The following is a 15,643-nucleotide window of genomic DNA, read 5'->3' as shown; positions in this document are numbered from 1 at the left end:
AGGATATGACCGGGAGCAAAACGAGTTGGCCAAATGGTCCTTTGGGGCGTGGTGGGGTTAAGGGCAATGAGGCAGTGAAACAAAACGAGCCAACATCTGAATGAAATACAATAAAATTTGAAAACAAACAAATGCAAACACACAGACAGAGGCAAACAAGCAAACGTACAAACACAACAAGGAGCCAATGCGAATGCGACTAATGAGCACTGAAACAACAACAAAGAAGCGCAGCACGAAGAAGTAGATACAACGGTGAAGGGGGGAGGGAGGCGGAGAGAGAGGGGAGGCATGGTGGAGCAAGGGGGTGGATTTAACGTTGGCAGCCACCACCCCGCTTGCCACACCCCTCTTGAGATAAACAAATAGCTTTAAATCCAAGTAAAAAACAATAAAATCCTATTTTTCGAATTTATAGTACCGCGCCGTTGGGTTGATCAGCTATAGGTATATAATTCAATATAATTCGGATTCTTTTGATTGACTTAGGTTTCAGAATTTCATAATTATAATGCAGCTAATTCGAAAATATAATTTTCCAACACTTTAAGAAGAAAGTTAAATATTTAAGAACTGCCCTAATGTATTTAAATGCTACAAAGTTGTTACTTACTTAATTTACATATAAATTCCTTTTTTTATGATATACAATCACTTAAGAGGTATTTTCTAGTCAAGTATGCCTGTGGATTAACTCAACTTCCTGGGTAACAGGACAACAACCACAACAACAACAACAACGACGAGGACAAGAAACAGTTTGTGTTGTATAGTAAAATGCTTATTTACGCATACAATTGCACGTGAGCGGACGAAAGCCGAGGGAGAGAGAGGGACACGAGAAAGCTGGGCGCTGGGTGCAAGTGCGACAGCAATAGCCAAAAGGGGGCTGGTGCCAGGGGGGAGGGGGGAGCAGCAGAGGTGGGCGGTGGGTTAAAATAGGAAGTTTTGTTTGCAGTGCGCACAGCAACGAGGAGAGACAAACACAACTGTAACTGTAATTGTGTGTTTGTTTGCTCGAAACTTCCCCCCACTGCGGCAATCGCCCCACCCACAACCACACACCCACCACCCCACTTCTGACCACCCAACGCCCCAACCACCCACAGCTGTCTGGCTTCTGTTTCCCTCGTTCTGTCGGCCAAATAAAAAGTTTGTTGAGAACATGGGCAAATGTTTGTTTTAGAAAACGGCAAATGCTTCGGTTGTTTCATCATTATCTTCCTGGAAATTAACATCGTCGTCATCATCGTGTTTCGTATTTGTCTTGGTCTTTGTTTTTTTTCTCTTTTTTTTCTTTGGTTCTCTTGGTTTCCTTCGTTTATTATGCACTTACTTAGTCTCCTTTTCACTTTCTCTTTCGCTTGGTGGGTATTACACCTGACTTTAGCGCATTGTATATTTTATTTAATTTATGGCCCAACATTAAAAATTTCAAAAATCAAAATAGTACAATTTCTAAAAATATATTATTTCACTAACATACATTTTTTTCCTTTGCAGTAATCAGTTGTTTTGATTATATAATTTAAAAAAAATTTTAATTAGGAATGCAGTTATAAACATGAAAAGAAAATAAAAGTATTTGTGAATATTTTAAGTTGTATTAACGTATTTAAACAATGCATTTTCATGTAAGGGTATTGCAGAGTCCGCAGCCTCGATTAATTATTTGGATCCTTGTTTGCTTCATCGTCATCGTATATTCGTTTTTGTCGTCAGCTACTTTTGCGTAGTTTTGTTGATTTTATTTGTTTTGCTTTGTTTTATTTTTGTTTGATTTACGTTTGGTCGTACCACTTACACTGCGCGAAATGGTAGTTATTGATATCGTAAAGGTGTTTCTTTTAATATTTTCAATTATATTTTCCCAATTAGCATTACGTGATTTAAACTTAAAATCAGAGATTGCTTTCAGTTTATATATATTTATGCAGTCTTAAAAATAATTCTTTGTAAAGCTTTAAATTATAAAATTGTATATTAGTGCTCAAAGGCGCTGTCTCCATCTCCTTCTAACAAACCGCACCGCCCAAACCACCTACTGCCCCGCCCACTTTTCAAAGCGCCCTCCTAAAATTGTTGGCCTGTCGCCGTGTTTTGTTTTTCTTGTGCTGCTTCTTCTATTATTCGGCTGAGTGGGTGGAGGGGCTGGAAAGTGGAGAGTTTTTCTTTTCCTATTTAATACTGTTTTTTTTGTTTCTCCCTGTTTTGTTGTATTTTGTGTAGGTGTATTGACTTAAAGTTTGTTATACTTCTTTGCCTTTTGTCTTTCAGTTCCAGGTTCAATTTTGCTTCTTATTTACGCTTCCTCTTCTTCTTTTCCTTGGTCCTGGACATGTTGTTGCTGTTGTTGTTGGCTGAAGGAAACGCCTTCGAAACATTTTGTTGTTTGTCCTTCGGATGGTTTGGTTTGGAAAATTTCACCAAGTTTCTTCCGACTGTTTCCAGTCCTATACTGTTTGTTTAATCTCAGTTTTTTCAGAACATTTTAGGTTTTAGATAGATAAAAAACCAATATTTTTACAGAGAAAAATGAAAACAAGTTACATGTAGTAATGCGTTTTCCTTCAAACACATCTAAACCTTAGTTCCGGAAATTCATCGCCTTAGGATATGCTTTTTTAAAAATCTTAAGTTTTTATACATTTCTTCCGACAAATTCTTTGTGAAACCGTATAGATAGTGCCCCCATGAAATGAATAAGCAGACCAAAGAATGGTCGCGAGCTCGGCTATGTAAGCCTAAGGATAATCTTACCACCGAGGCGGGAAAACGAGAACGTTTTGTGCCGTCCTGCGAACTGGAGGTGACTACTACACTGTTACCTTTAATTTGAAATATCTTAAAATATCTTCAGAGAAAAGGATTTTTTTAAGCTTAAATGAATACCTTTTGAAAGAACCCACTTAAGTAGGCAACCAAAAAAGTTCTTAATGTTGGGAGCACACTCCGTGCCGTTGTCTTGCATGCTGGTTTTTTTTTTTTTTTTTTTGTTTATTATTATAAAGCGACGAATCCGTACATGCAGTACTAGTACCATAACATTGCAATTAAACATATAAATAATATAACCAAACTTCTCACTTATCGTGGGAAGACTAACAACAGAGTCTCAAACGTCGAGGGGGTCTTTAAAGCTGTCCAATTGTTTTGGCAAAGCCCTTTCTTTTAAGCCTTCTTAGAGGCCTGGCAGGGAGTAGGCGTCTTGCTAGCATGCTGTGGTGTCTTTTAAGCCTATCACTGTATCTGCTTGTGTGCCTTGAGATCTGTTCTTCCACTGTATGCAGATTAAGGTCCCGATGAAGGGTTGAGCTACGTACATAGTATGGGCAGTTGGTGATGGCACGCATTGCACGATTTTGCAAGACCTCAATGCGTTTATAGTTCGATTTTGCAGCAATACCCCAGATCTGCACTCCATATAGCCAGATCGGGGCTATACAGTGGGCGTATACTGCCCTTTTGGCTCTAAGTGTCATGGTGCTTCTTCTGTTGATCAACCATCGCAGTTGTTGCATTCTCTGACCGCATCTCCGTGCCGCAGCTTTTAAGTGTGGGCCAAAGGTCAACCGTTTGTCAAGGGTGATCCCAAGGTATTTAGCCTGCAGAGGTTGTTCTAGGGTTACGCCATCAAATTGTATGGGTGGTGTGCGCCTAATGAGAGTCTTCAAGGTGAAACAAGGATTGATGGTCTTATGTGGATTTACCTTTAAGTTCCATCTTTTGCACCATGCAGCCAAAGTATTGAGATACTCTTGGAGGCCACGTGCTGCCTCAGTGCAAGAACTGGAGCTGTATAACAGTGCGATATCGTCAGCGTAAGTGGCGAGTAGGGCCTTCCTGGGAGCTTCCATATGGTGCATATTTGGGCAAGGCAAATCCGCGGTAAATATTGAGTAGAGCAGCGGGCCGAGGACGCTGCCCTGCGGAACTCCAGCTCTCATGTAGCAAGGGGTTGAGTAGGTGCTTCTGACCCTGACCATGAACTTCCTATCTTCCAGGTAAGATTTCAGGACTCCATAGTATGGTGCTGGAAGCAGCTTTTTTATTTTGCAGAGTAGGCCGATATGCCAGACTCTGTCAAATGCTTGCTGCATGTCAATAAATACAGCATTGCAGTATTCCAAGTCGTCAAACGCCTGAATAATGTGCTTAACCAGTCTGTGAACCTGCTCCACAGTGCTGTGTCCCTGTCGAAATCCAAACTGGTGATCTGGGAGGATACGGCGCTCCTTAATAAAGTCACCTAGTCTGTTGGCAATCAGCCTTTCCCATATCTTGGATAGCGAAGACAGCAGACTTATGGGCCGATACGATTCCGGATCCTCTTCAGGTTTCCCAGGCTTATGTATCATGAGAATTGCTGCCATTTTCCACTGCTTTGGGAAGGACTGCACCCTAAATATAGCATTAAATATTTTCGCCATGTATAGGATGGCTCGGAGAGGTAGCGCTTTTAACGTGGCATTACAGACATTGTCGATGCCAGGAGTCTTCTTTATTGGCATTGATTTAATGACTTCGGCAATTTCCTCAACCCTGATTGGTTTAATTGGTAGCGACATTTGTAGGGGTATCTCTAGGCTGTCAAGCGTCTCTCGATTCTGCTCCATTGTAGCGAATTGGTAATGGGTGAACCTAGTCTCCAAATGATTTGCAAAGGAATTGGCCTGTTCCTCCTCGTTTTTAGCAAGTTCACCTCCCGGGCATCTAATGGGTACCTGTCTGAACGGTTGTCTTTTGAGGGATTTGGTGGACTTCCAGAGTGAATACCCAGCATCCACCGTATAGTCCATAGAAGCCAGCTTCTGCTCAAAAAAGATACTTCGAAGGTCTCTTACCACATTTCGTAGTTGTTTTGCAGCACGGTTCCATAAGATGCGGTCCCAGGGATCTTGAGATCGGATTGCTCGCCTTCTGAGTCTCCTTTTCTGTGTCAGGAGCTCTCTAGCCTCTCTTGTTAGGGATATTCCATAGGGGGTGCCTGTCCGAGGAACAGAAGGCGTAGATGCAGTCGCAGCCCTGTGAATACTTTGCGTAAGGTGATCAACAGCCATTTCAATTTCTTCACCAGAATTTAGCGTGATGTTCAACGGGATCATGCTCTCCAGTTGTTGACTAAAAGCGAGCGGGTCAGTGTGCTTGTTGACTAATCGTGGACTTGGATTCACATGGGTACTATCTGTCACAATACTGATGATCAAAGGCAAGTGATCGGAGTCCAGATCCCAACTTTGTGTTATACTTGTTAGGGAATCTGGTATACCATGATGCACCGCGAAGTCAATGCAGGAAGGCGTATGACTGGGTACATAAGGATACCTGGTTGGCGAACCAGTTGCAAGTATCTTAGCTCCAGTGATAGAGATGGCTTCCGCTAGCTCACGCCCCCGGGGTGAATTGTAGGTGTCGCCCCAAAGCCAGTGTCGGGCGTTCCAGTCGCCACCAATCATATACCGTTGGCCGCAAGAGCGTATTGTGTCAGTAAATTGTCTTTCGTCGATACTAACACTGGGAGGACAGTAAATGGCGCCGAACTGCACGTCACCCAGTCCTGTAGCTACTTTTACTGTAGACATTTGTATGCTGCGTGTCTCTATGACCCTTTGCGGGAAATGGCGAAGAGTTGTCCTAACGAACACGGCTGCTCCACCAACGCTATTATTATTTTGCGATGGCCTAAATGCTGGATAGAAAGCATAACCATATATCTTAACAGTATCCCCTCTTTTAATTCTAAGTTCCGTCACAAGAAGAATGTCCACGCTATTATTGTGCGCGTAAAGCTCAATATCTTTAGCTTTTCTTGAAATGCCGTTGGCATTCCAAATAAGAATCTTTAGTGGATTCATTGTGGGTGTGGAGCGTTGTTAGAAAGCTGGTAGGTATGTTCATTCCCAGCTCCTTGCTTTAACATGGTGGTTATTTCAAATACCATTCTTTCGAGCTTTTCAAGTCGTTGATTGGTTTGATTTCTGTGATGTTGCTGATCTTGTTGCTGCTGTTGCAACCACATAAGAAACTGATGTTGTTGTTGTTGTTGCATTTGCTGCTGCCATTCTTGGAACTGTTGTTGTTGCTGTTGTAACAATGCTTGGACGTCAAGTGAATTATTTTGCTGAGTGTTCAGTCGTTGTTGCTGCGATAACTGTTGCGTTTGTAAGTTATATAAACGTCGCTGAGCTGGTCCATCCTTGGAGGGAGTTGTATTAGAGTATTCTTTTGCTACTGTGGCATAGGATACTTTTGTATTTACCCCAGGGCCTATAGATGGTTGATGCTGTACCATATTTTGGTGTTGTTGTGTTGGTTGCTGATCTTCAGTTGACTGGTTAGTACTCTTACGGCGATTAATCTGCACGGAAGGAAACTGTTGCTGATCTCTATGGTTGAACCCATGATTCTGCCTATTTAAGTGATTCGCCTTCTTCGCAGGCCCCATAGATCTGCGGAGAAGCTCCTGGTACTTATGGCAACCTTTATAACTAGCCATGTGATCGTGAGAACAGTGATAGCATGTGGGCAGAGCATCTACAGGACGTGTACATTGTGTGGTTTGGTGATTTTCACCACACCTGGCACAATTTGGATGTCTGCGGCAGTATTTAGCTGTATGGCCATACTCCTGGCAACGTCGACATTGTGCAATTTCACTAGACTTTCGCATCCTTTCGATCCGTATTTTCTGTCGGCAAAGGGTCTTCACGTGATAAATTTCATTAATATTAGGGCAGGGCTTAATGTTAATGAAAAAAATATTGAGTTTTTCATCTTTATTAACCCTTGAACTAGGGTTGTGAATGTGAAGTACTTCATAGCCTAAACATTTCAGATCGGCCGTTATATCTTTGTTTTGTGTGCTGTGATGTAAGTCCCTTACTACAATTCTGTGTGCTTTTTCTGTCAGCATTTGGTAAGTGTGAAACTGCATACCAATTTCATCCATATAGCTAACAATTTTTCTGTAAGTGTCACTGTCTTTGGGAAATATTCTGACTGTTTCCCCTTGGTTAGCTTTGACTACGACGTTATCTAGACTTGCCTTTTCTTGTATGAGCTCAAATAGGTCATTTAAGTTGCTAATATTAACAACAATTTGGGGTGGTTTTTTAAAATCTTTGAGTTGATTGTTGGCGTTAGATGTTTCCTGGGATTTATTGGCAGTATTGTTTTCTGCAGATTGAAATTCGTCCATGCGGGCACTAGCATCATCGGCATCCTCAGACATCATGTCTTCCCCGTTTTCTTCATTAGTAATGATGTCCGTGTCGAGAATAGCAAACCTGTTACTAGAGCTTGCCTTCTGGTTAATTGTGGGGACCAAGTGCGGGCCCTGGGTACTGCTCACTCTTTTCGGTTTAAGGATGGGGGACAGTGGCTTTGCATTTTTTCTCTTGCCTGCTTTCCGATTTTGATCATCCAGTAATCTTCTGGCAGCACCGCTTAGATTTTTTGCTGCAATGTCGGGGCTGGTCAATTGGGAACATTCTTGGTTTGCTACACTTGAACCAGAACAGATGCTGCTCATTGTGGGATTTGCCATTGTGTATATGGTGCTGCTACTGGCACTAGAAAATGTCACTGTTGTTGTGGTGGGACTGCTTTGAGACTTATTGCATGTAATGCGTTGAATTTCTGATCGGCACTCGTCTCTAATCTTACTAGGTAATTTTCCAGCTATTGAGAACATTTTTTCATGATCAATCTGCTTCTTTATAAGCTGAGAGTCATCGAAACTGTTTTCATTCATTGTTTTTATATTGTCTTAATATTCAGCAAATAATTTGCGGGCCCAAATGTCCGGAACAGAGCATAAACAGTTCGGTTTTACTGATAAGCAAAGTTTGTTTACCTCTTGTGCAGTTCTGCGCGGGGTGAGGTAGATGACTTGCCCGAAGGGCAGAAAGCACCGTTTGAATGCACTTCACCTGATGCACTTTTTGTTTTTGTCAAACTGCCGACACCGCTCAAAGCAGCGCCCAAATAAATGATTTGTGCTATTTTGAGCACAAAAGGGAATGCACCGATAAGCAAAAAATAAATCACTTTTGCATGCGCGCGACACAACCGATCTCTTTGACTGCCAGAGTAGGAATCCAGTAGCCTTGGGTGCACTTACTTATGCACTGGTCACTAAAGAACTCTTGCATGCTGGTAATAAATTTTCCTGGTTTTTTTCTTACAGTGCAGTCCGGTATCGATGTCGCACTTGATTGGCTGGGAGTACGCTCGAATTTGGCTGCGCGATCGCGACAAATTTGTGCAGCAACGCGAACGGGCTGTCAAAGCCAAATATATCAAGAATGACTTTGAGTGGTGGTTGAGGCTGCGAAAAACATCCAAGAAGTTCTGCAAAGTGGCGGCATAGAAGCGAAAAAAAATGAGAACTAAATTTTTCTTTATCCATTTTTAAGAGGAAATACGGTTATTTAAATAAAAATATTAGCATACCCGATTGTATTTGGTTGCAAGCTTATGTTTTAGCCGGATGAAACAAACAGGGAGATTGAATTCAATACCCATTAAGAGTATGCAGTTCATTTCGTTGTTACTTGGCATCTTATTGTTTACTGGAAGAATGGATCCTTAAATGTTGTTCTAGTCCTAGAATAGTTCCTGAAATGCTTTAAAACTGTATTTCAGTCAATTTCATAATTTAGCGTGGACACACACCGCAATGGTTCGGTAATATGCTAACGCTTTCCAGAAGCTCTTGTAAAATATTTGTAAGTGTTGGTGTTACATGGAGATTTTTATTGACGTATGTAACTACGTAAGAACAGCAAGAGTTTTTTTTATCTTCCCAGTCGGGTTAATTATTTTATGTAATCATTTTTTTTTTGCGTCTGCGCTTTATAATCCATAACATGGCGTGGCAAATGGAATTAAATTTAAATTAGCATCTCATTACAGACAAAAATAACTTCCGCTTGTGCATTACAGTGGATAATTATGTAACGGATTTACAAGACTAGTTTTTAAGAGATGTAAGAACATGCTTCAGCTCTGCACGACATCGGTGGAAGAATCCTTATTAGCTCTTTTTTAACTGCCGCTCTAGCTTTTTTAATAATTTTTTTGATACTTATAATAAAACTAATACTACTAATTCTAATAAATTTACATACTTTCTTTCACCTGTTCCACAAATTTTGATCAAATGAGCATTGAAAATTGCCTAGATACCATAAAATATTATATGAAAATTAAAGTAGTTAGTTTGTTTCTCCTTGCTCGTATTTCCGTAAAATTATTAATATGTATATTACAATTGTATGTATGCATTATATAAGTATAACTTATATATTAATAAGAATATTTACTTTCTACGGCAATAAGGCATTGTTTCAAGAACTGATCTTTTGTGCATTCAAATAACTATGCTCAATAACTTTGTAAGGACTTGTAAGGGCTCACCAAATAACTCAATTTCAGGACTCTCCGTGGGTGGAAAACCTGACACCCACGCAATCAAACCGGTTAAAAGAGAGTGAAAAAGAGTAACCGCACGAAAGCAACAATTGCTTGCTCTTATGCACAGAGAAAAAATATTGCAGCAAAAATAATGATGCAGAAGGAAAATGTAACAATTTTGTATTTCGCATTGAGTTGCATTGGAATAGATAAAGACTTACGTTTTTAATATTTATATATTTTAGGTATTTGATTAAATTCGCTTAATGGGTAAGACTAGAAATTTTTGAATTGCAAAAGTGAAACAATCTTTACTTTACCGTTACGCGAACTACAGTTAGCGAGCGCACAGCGAGAAGAGTAAGCGCAAGGAGCGACTCGAGCGCAAGAGGCAGCAGCTGGAGAGGGGAGGGAGAGAACATGACAAGAGCGGTGAGCAAGAGTAGTCAGTAGTTCGGCGGTGGGCGTGAGAGAGTAAAGGCGCCCGAATCAGCAGCCGCTTTTCGTAACTCACTCAATGCGAATTGTTTTCAAGCGCCAGAGAGAATCTATATCTACATATATAGAGGGGCTTCTCCGACTCGGTTCGAATATGTTTTTCGCAGCGCGCGCGTTCGCATCGGAAAATCAGAAAAGCTGGCGAGCGTTTAATAACAAATTCGGCAGGTTCAATTGTTAATTGTTTTCCTACCTCCCCCCTCGCTACGTTGACTATTTCGTCGCAGGTTTTTCGCCAGCGGAAATCATCCGTAATAATCGTTTATCGTTGTTTTGTTATATTCGCGTAATTCGTTGTTTGTTCAACCACGAAATACTTGTTACGCATTTCGAAAATATTTCCAAGCAGTGAAAATCAAAACGAATAAAATATGTTGGCTGCTTTTCGTGTTTTCCGCGTACGTGTGTGTTATTGTGTTAGTGAGTGAAAAGTAACAAACAAATAAATAAATAGAAAACAAAAGCAGGAGCCAAAGCAAATCCAAAGGCAAATACTTGCAAAGTAAGTTGGCAATTTCAGTGTGTGTGTGCGCTAGCATATGTTGCATTATTTTGCCCACCAATTTACATGTTTTTCACAATTTCTTCTCTCACAAATGGCAACATACTATTATGGATGATTTTAACGGTGCTTGCAGTTGACTTTTCCATTGAGAAATATGAAAAAATGCGTTCAATATGTCAGCGTACACACAAACACACACACACACAAGTGGCGGCTAACTGTTGTTTGTGTGCATGTGGGTGAATTGGCAATAAGGCGCACGTGTATTGGTGTGTGTTTGTTTTTGTTGCCTTTGCGGCCAAGTGGCAGCAAAACGTTGCAAGCAACAAATACAATAACTACGATGGCAAAACAAGTGCAGTCAGCAAAACCAGTGCCTCTCGTTCTGCGCTCTCCCACTCTCTCTAATACCCACCTCCTGCTCCCACACTCACTCACTCACTCACTCCTCTCCTTCGCACCCATTGACGCAACTGCATGGTCAGGGCTTCTTTTACTGTTGCAAAGCTCATGCGTGGACCCGGTTGCAAAATGAATGCACGATGTACTTAGTTCGTTAATTTCGCCAAATCAGAAAATATAAATATAAATCTACGGATTTCATTGCCTGAAGCTAGAGAAACATTTTGTTCATTATTTGTGTGAGCACTTTTGTGAAGCATAACCGTGGTTTGAAGCCATCACGACTTCATGAACTTCAGGGCATAAACTTTGCAATTTACTATCTATGGTCGTCTATGGATTTTTGGCTTCGCGCTTTTTGCTCTTCGAAGTGCGCTGCTCTCTTTGCGCCAAACAAAGCTCAGCCGACAATTGTCGCGTCTTTCGCGTCTGCCTCCTTATATCTTTTACAATTTTTGCTTTCATACACTGAAATAAACTAGTGGTAGTTGCGCATAAAAACCGTACTATTACAGTTTCTGGCTGAATAAATTCGTTTGAATTCACGAATTTAATTAGTTTCTGATAAAAATGTTGTATATTTTGCTGATTATTTCGCTGATATTTTTAAATAGTATGTAGTTAATGTAACATGTGGTGAATACTCTAGATAAAGTTAATAAATTTGGCTTAAAACCAAATCTTTGTGGTATAAACGGAATACTTTGAAAGTGTATCTCATTGGCTTTTCCACCTCGAGGCGTTTTTCGCTTGAAGCTTTTGCGAGTTTGGTTCGATTTCCATTTGCGTTTAATTGCATTTATGCATATTTAATCGAGTTTGACTTTGGTGAGCTTTTTACTTTGGCATATGCTAGATTGTAGCCCAGAAATGGGGTTGTTTTGGGTGAAAATGGGCCCTTGCTGATCCGAAAGATAGGTTTCAGTTTCGTCCTCTTTGGTAGTGAGATGTTTGGACAAAGTTTTCTAATTGGCCTTGACGCCGTTTTCCGAGTTTTAGTGCTAGTAAAAGGCAAGAGTGCGAACTTTCTCCGCCTTTAATGAGATAATTTATTTGCAATTATAATTTGGTTCATTAAAGTTAATTTAATTCTGGGTAGGCGTTACATTCCAACCAAATGGAATGACAATGGATGTAGGGTGCAAGATAAAAGGATTTTAGTTAGTGGAAAATATATTTTGTGCTAATAACGGGTAATTACATTTTATTTAAATTTACTTATTTTTAACTATACAGCTATACAGTTTCATTGTGGCTGTGCACTTAAATATAAATCTTGTATTTTTGATATTTGCATTTAGAAAAACCACTTAATGTATTGCTTCTAAACAAATTGAAAATGGTAATGTCTTGTAATATTCCACTTTTCCGACACGTGTGCCCAACAATTTTTAACGCACGCCAACAGCTGTTGCATCCTAAGCAAACATTTGTGTGTTTAACTTAGTCCCCTTGAAAGCTCAATCAAAGTCGCATGTATACCGCCCACTAGCCGGAGATTTTCCAAACTTCTGCACCCCACACTCGCCAAGTTTGCAACTTGGCATATGTTTATCTGCTAATCATGGAAATGCGATGCGGTGTTTGCAAACTATTTATCTAGAAACGCTTGACTCAGAAGAGGGAAATCAGCGAAACAGCTTTTCAGCCAAACTGCAAATGGGTTACTAGCCCTACTACCGGTTTCCCACTTTTCCAGCCCGGCGACCATATGCCAAAAAGCTGAACCGAAAATCGCACACACATTTCGGTATAAAACGCGATGCGAAAAAAAACCTAAGTAGGCTGCTGTGACATTTCGTTGTCTGGGCCACACGCTCATCTCGAGCAAGGACTTTCACAAAGGATACAGTAGGATTAGGGTGCAGCCATTTCTTTGAAGCTAAAAATAAGACAAAAATTTCCTCTTTTGAAAAAACCCTATCATGTTTATTGGATTTAAGGGTCTAAATAACATTAGATTTTTTGTAATAAAGAAGCTAAGAATACCAGCTCCTTTTATGGCCTTTAATTGGCTTTTAGCAATTAAAGCTGTACAAATATTTACCTGGCATTTCAGAGCTTGCATGTGCTTAGAACTTGGCTTCGATCGAAGCACCCTGATGAAAACATTGGTATATGCAGGCACACATTTTGTATATCCGCACAGCGGCACACACAAATAATTCGCCATGCTATGTATGCCAGTATGCCGAAAAAAAGGGCAAGACATAGCGTCACCCGCTTTTGTTGCTGCCCACGCGTCACGGCCTGAACGGCAACCACCACCACCCACTCAACCCACTCAACTAACCCACCGACCGCTAAAACCACCCACCGACGAGCTCACCCACTCAGCCATCGTGTATGCCCTAACATTTACCTTGTTGGCCCGAAGTTGTCCACCAAACATTTGTTGCACTCAGCGCGTAGGAAACGCTTCTCACCATGCTCGTTTTTCACCAGGCTCTCCCATTTGCTCTCTCCCACTCTCTCTCTCTCTCTCTCTCCCTTGCTTTCTCCGCCTTTCTCTTTCTCTGTTTACATTGCTCTCTCTTTGAGGTAGCCGACGCCGGTCCGACGTCATCGCAAAGGTCAAAGAAAAGCAGCGCGAATAACTGTATAAAGGTCCCACTATTGCACCGAAAAAAATACTTAATTTTTATATTATTTAATAATTTGTTTAAATTAAATGGTAAATACAAACAAAATAATTTAGGCAGAAAGCTTAATTTGTAATATTGGATTAGGCACAAACATAAAATAATATATTTACAACTTATATAGTGAAAAATAGAAGAAACGAATATCTGTTTGGTCAAAAGTTAATGATAAATAAATTATTATGAGTAATGATAAATGATAAATGTTATTTTTATGCAATTAAAAAAAGTTATTTTTGTAAAATCTTTTAAGGTACAATTTTAAAGATTTGGGTACACTGTTAAAGTGTATTAAAGCTTTTTTGGAGAATCTAAGCGATTCTGTTACTGTGCGTTGCGTGGGTTGCGGGTGCAGATTGCGTGGGGTGGCGTCGGTGGGTGTCCAGCCATATGGTCAATTCAATGCACTGGGTAAATTGCTCCTTGGCGCAGGCAACGCTTCATTTGGTTTTCAAATTGAATAGGAAGCGTCGCGACATTGTGGGGCGCCTCGCCGAATATATGTATACATATATGTATGTATGCCCCCCAGCTCCCTTGCATTTGAGGATTCGTCCTCCGCTAATTGAGACATTTGTCAGTTTGCGCAAATGAGCAGCCATTTCTCAAAGGCATCCCTTCATTGGCCAAGGGAATTACTAGACGTTAAGTAAGGGCGTCTGCCCGACAGCAATTTCGTATTTTAATCGATTATACCCAATGGAATTTTAAGAAATATTTTACATTCATCTTCCAAAAAAAGTCACTCCTTTAAAGAAAGCCCTTTAATGTATTTTTTAAAAGAATTCGATACTATCTCTCATTTTGGGCCGAACATTATTATATAACAGACAAGGAATTTATCCTGTAACAAAGATATATACTACCATTGCTTTCTTCGATGTTTTTTGACATGGGCTACTTAAAAACGGTTCGCTTAGTTATCTTAGATGATGTTTGTTTTAAGGTTGTGGTTGAATTAGGAATGTCCAGCAGTCGGCCGTTTTCATTTGGTTTTGGTTTTTCCAGCTGCTCCGAAGTCCTGACTTGACTGGGCTTCTTACTAATCTTTTTCTCAGTCACCGACGTTAATGGAGTCTTGGGTATAGATTTCTTTATCTTCTTGGATGGCTTCAACTTCTTGGAAGATTCTTCTTTGTCAAGGGCGTCCATCTCAGCCATCAGTGCCTCAAAGGTCATATTCACCAGAAAGTAGCGACCTTTCGAATGTACATTTTCTGAGGTGTAAGACAAAAATATATTCACATAACTCACCGTCCAGCTTCTGCAGGAATCCCAGGCGATGGCCCATTTCGAGGGTTTGTTTTACAGGCGCTTTCAGCTCGTCTTGCGTTAATTCCGTGTTTTTGGATATGGTCACCAATATTTCTCGCAGTGTCGCCGGCGATTTCAGCAACTGCAGCGTGTGCACTATAATAGCCCCATTAAAGTTGGGCATGTTTCCGACTTTGTGTGTATTTCTGCTACTGTATAAATCTGTGCTATCAGTAAAATCGGTTCTAAGAACTGTGAGCTACGTGCAAAACACAAAATAAAACTGAACAGTTGCTAGTTCGATTTCAGTGACAAACAAATCCGCAGCATGCTGTAATTCCAATATTTTCGAAGCATTCATTTGAATAGCAAAGTTCATATATATTTGTAGTATATATTGATAGGAAAACCCCACCATCTTGATGGCGTCGGAATTATTGGCCCAGTTTAGATCGGCATCCAGTTGGTAACAAGACTTACGCAGACTGGCCGACGTCAAGCGCTTATCTATCAGCCTTGCAGGGGCTGGCCAATATAAACGGAGTTAGCCATATCTATCAATAATCCCCGACTCACAACAACAGGAGTGGTAAAAGAATTGAGCAAACTTTGCCGCTCAATGTTTTCCAATATTGGCATCTGATATTTACATCAGGGACGCCTTTCTGATGACGTTTTTCGCCACTGCTGCTCCTAATCAGCGTGGTCTAAATATAGAATCCCTGACCGCCCACACTTTGGTAATCGAGCCCAGAATACCCACCATATGGAGGTTTAATTAAACTGGGTTGTGCAAAAAACAAAAAAAAAGGCACAAAAAATCAAATGCAAAGAAAAGAACAAAGGATGTTTATACGCAAGCCAAAGTTTTTGGCATCAATCATGTTTATAGTGGCAATTAATGCCTCAACAGCTGTCGAAGTCA

The 15,643-nt window shown here is 40.5% G+C and overlaps 2 protein-coding genes across 2 annotated transcripts; one reads left to right on the top strand and one right to left on the bottom strand.

Moving 5' to 3' along the window:
• Positions 1–2,571: 2,571 nt before the first annotated feature.
• LOC6547678 lies at positions 2,572–8,457 on the top strand. Its single transcript, XM_001976190.3, has 2 exons — positions 2,572–2,809; positions 8,189–8,457. Exons 1-2 carry the CDS (start codon positions 2,699–2,701, stop codon positions 8,369–8,371), a joined length of 294 nt encoding a protein of 97 aa, XP_001976226.1. The 5' UTR covers positions 2,572–2,698; the 3' UTR covers positions 8,372–8,457.
• A 5,768-nt stretch (positions 8,458–14,225) lies between these two features.
• Positions 14,226–15,031, bottom strand: LOC6547679. The gene is made up of 2 exons (XM_001976191.3): positions 14,719–15,031; positions 14,226–14,663 (listed from the first exon to the last, which is right to left on the bottom strand). Exons 1-2 carry the CDS (start codon positions 14,900–14,902, stop codon positions 14,362–14,364), a joined length of 486 nt encoding a protein of 161 aa, XP_001976227.1. The 5' UTR covers positions 14,903–15,031; the 3' UTR covers positions 14,226–14,361.
• Between the last annotated feature and the right edge of the window lie 612 nt (positions 15,032–15,643).

Source organism: Drosophila erecta, unplaced genomic scaffold (assembly GCF_003286155.1).
Source record: "Drosophila erecta strain 14021-0224.00,06,07 unplaced genomic scaffold, DereRS2 tig00000092-arrow-pilon, whole genome shotgun sequence".
NCBI lineage: Eukaryota > Metazoa > Arthropoda > Insecta > Diptera > Drosophilidae > Drosophila > Drosophila erecta.
The sequence above is the reverse complement of the archived record's forward strand: the minus strand, read 5'-3'. Positions and strand labels throughout refer to the sequence as shown.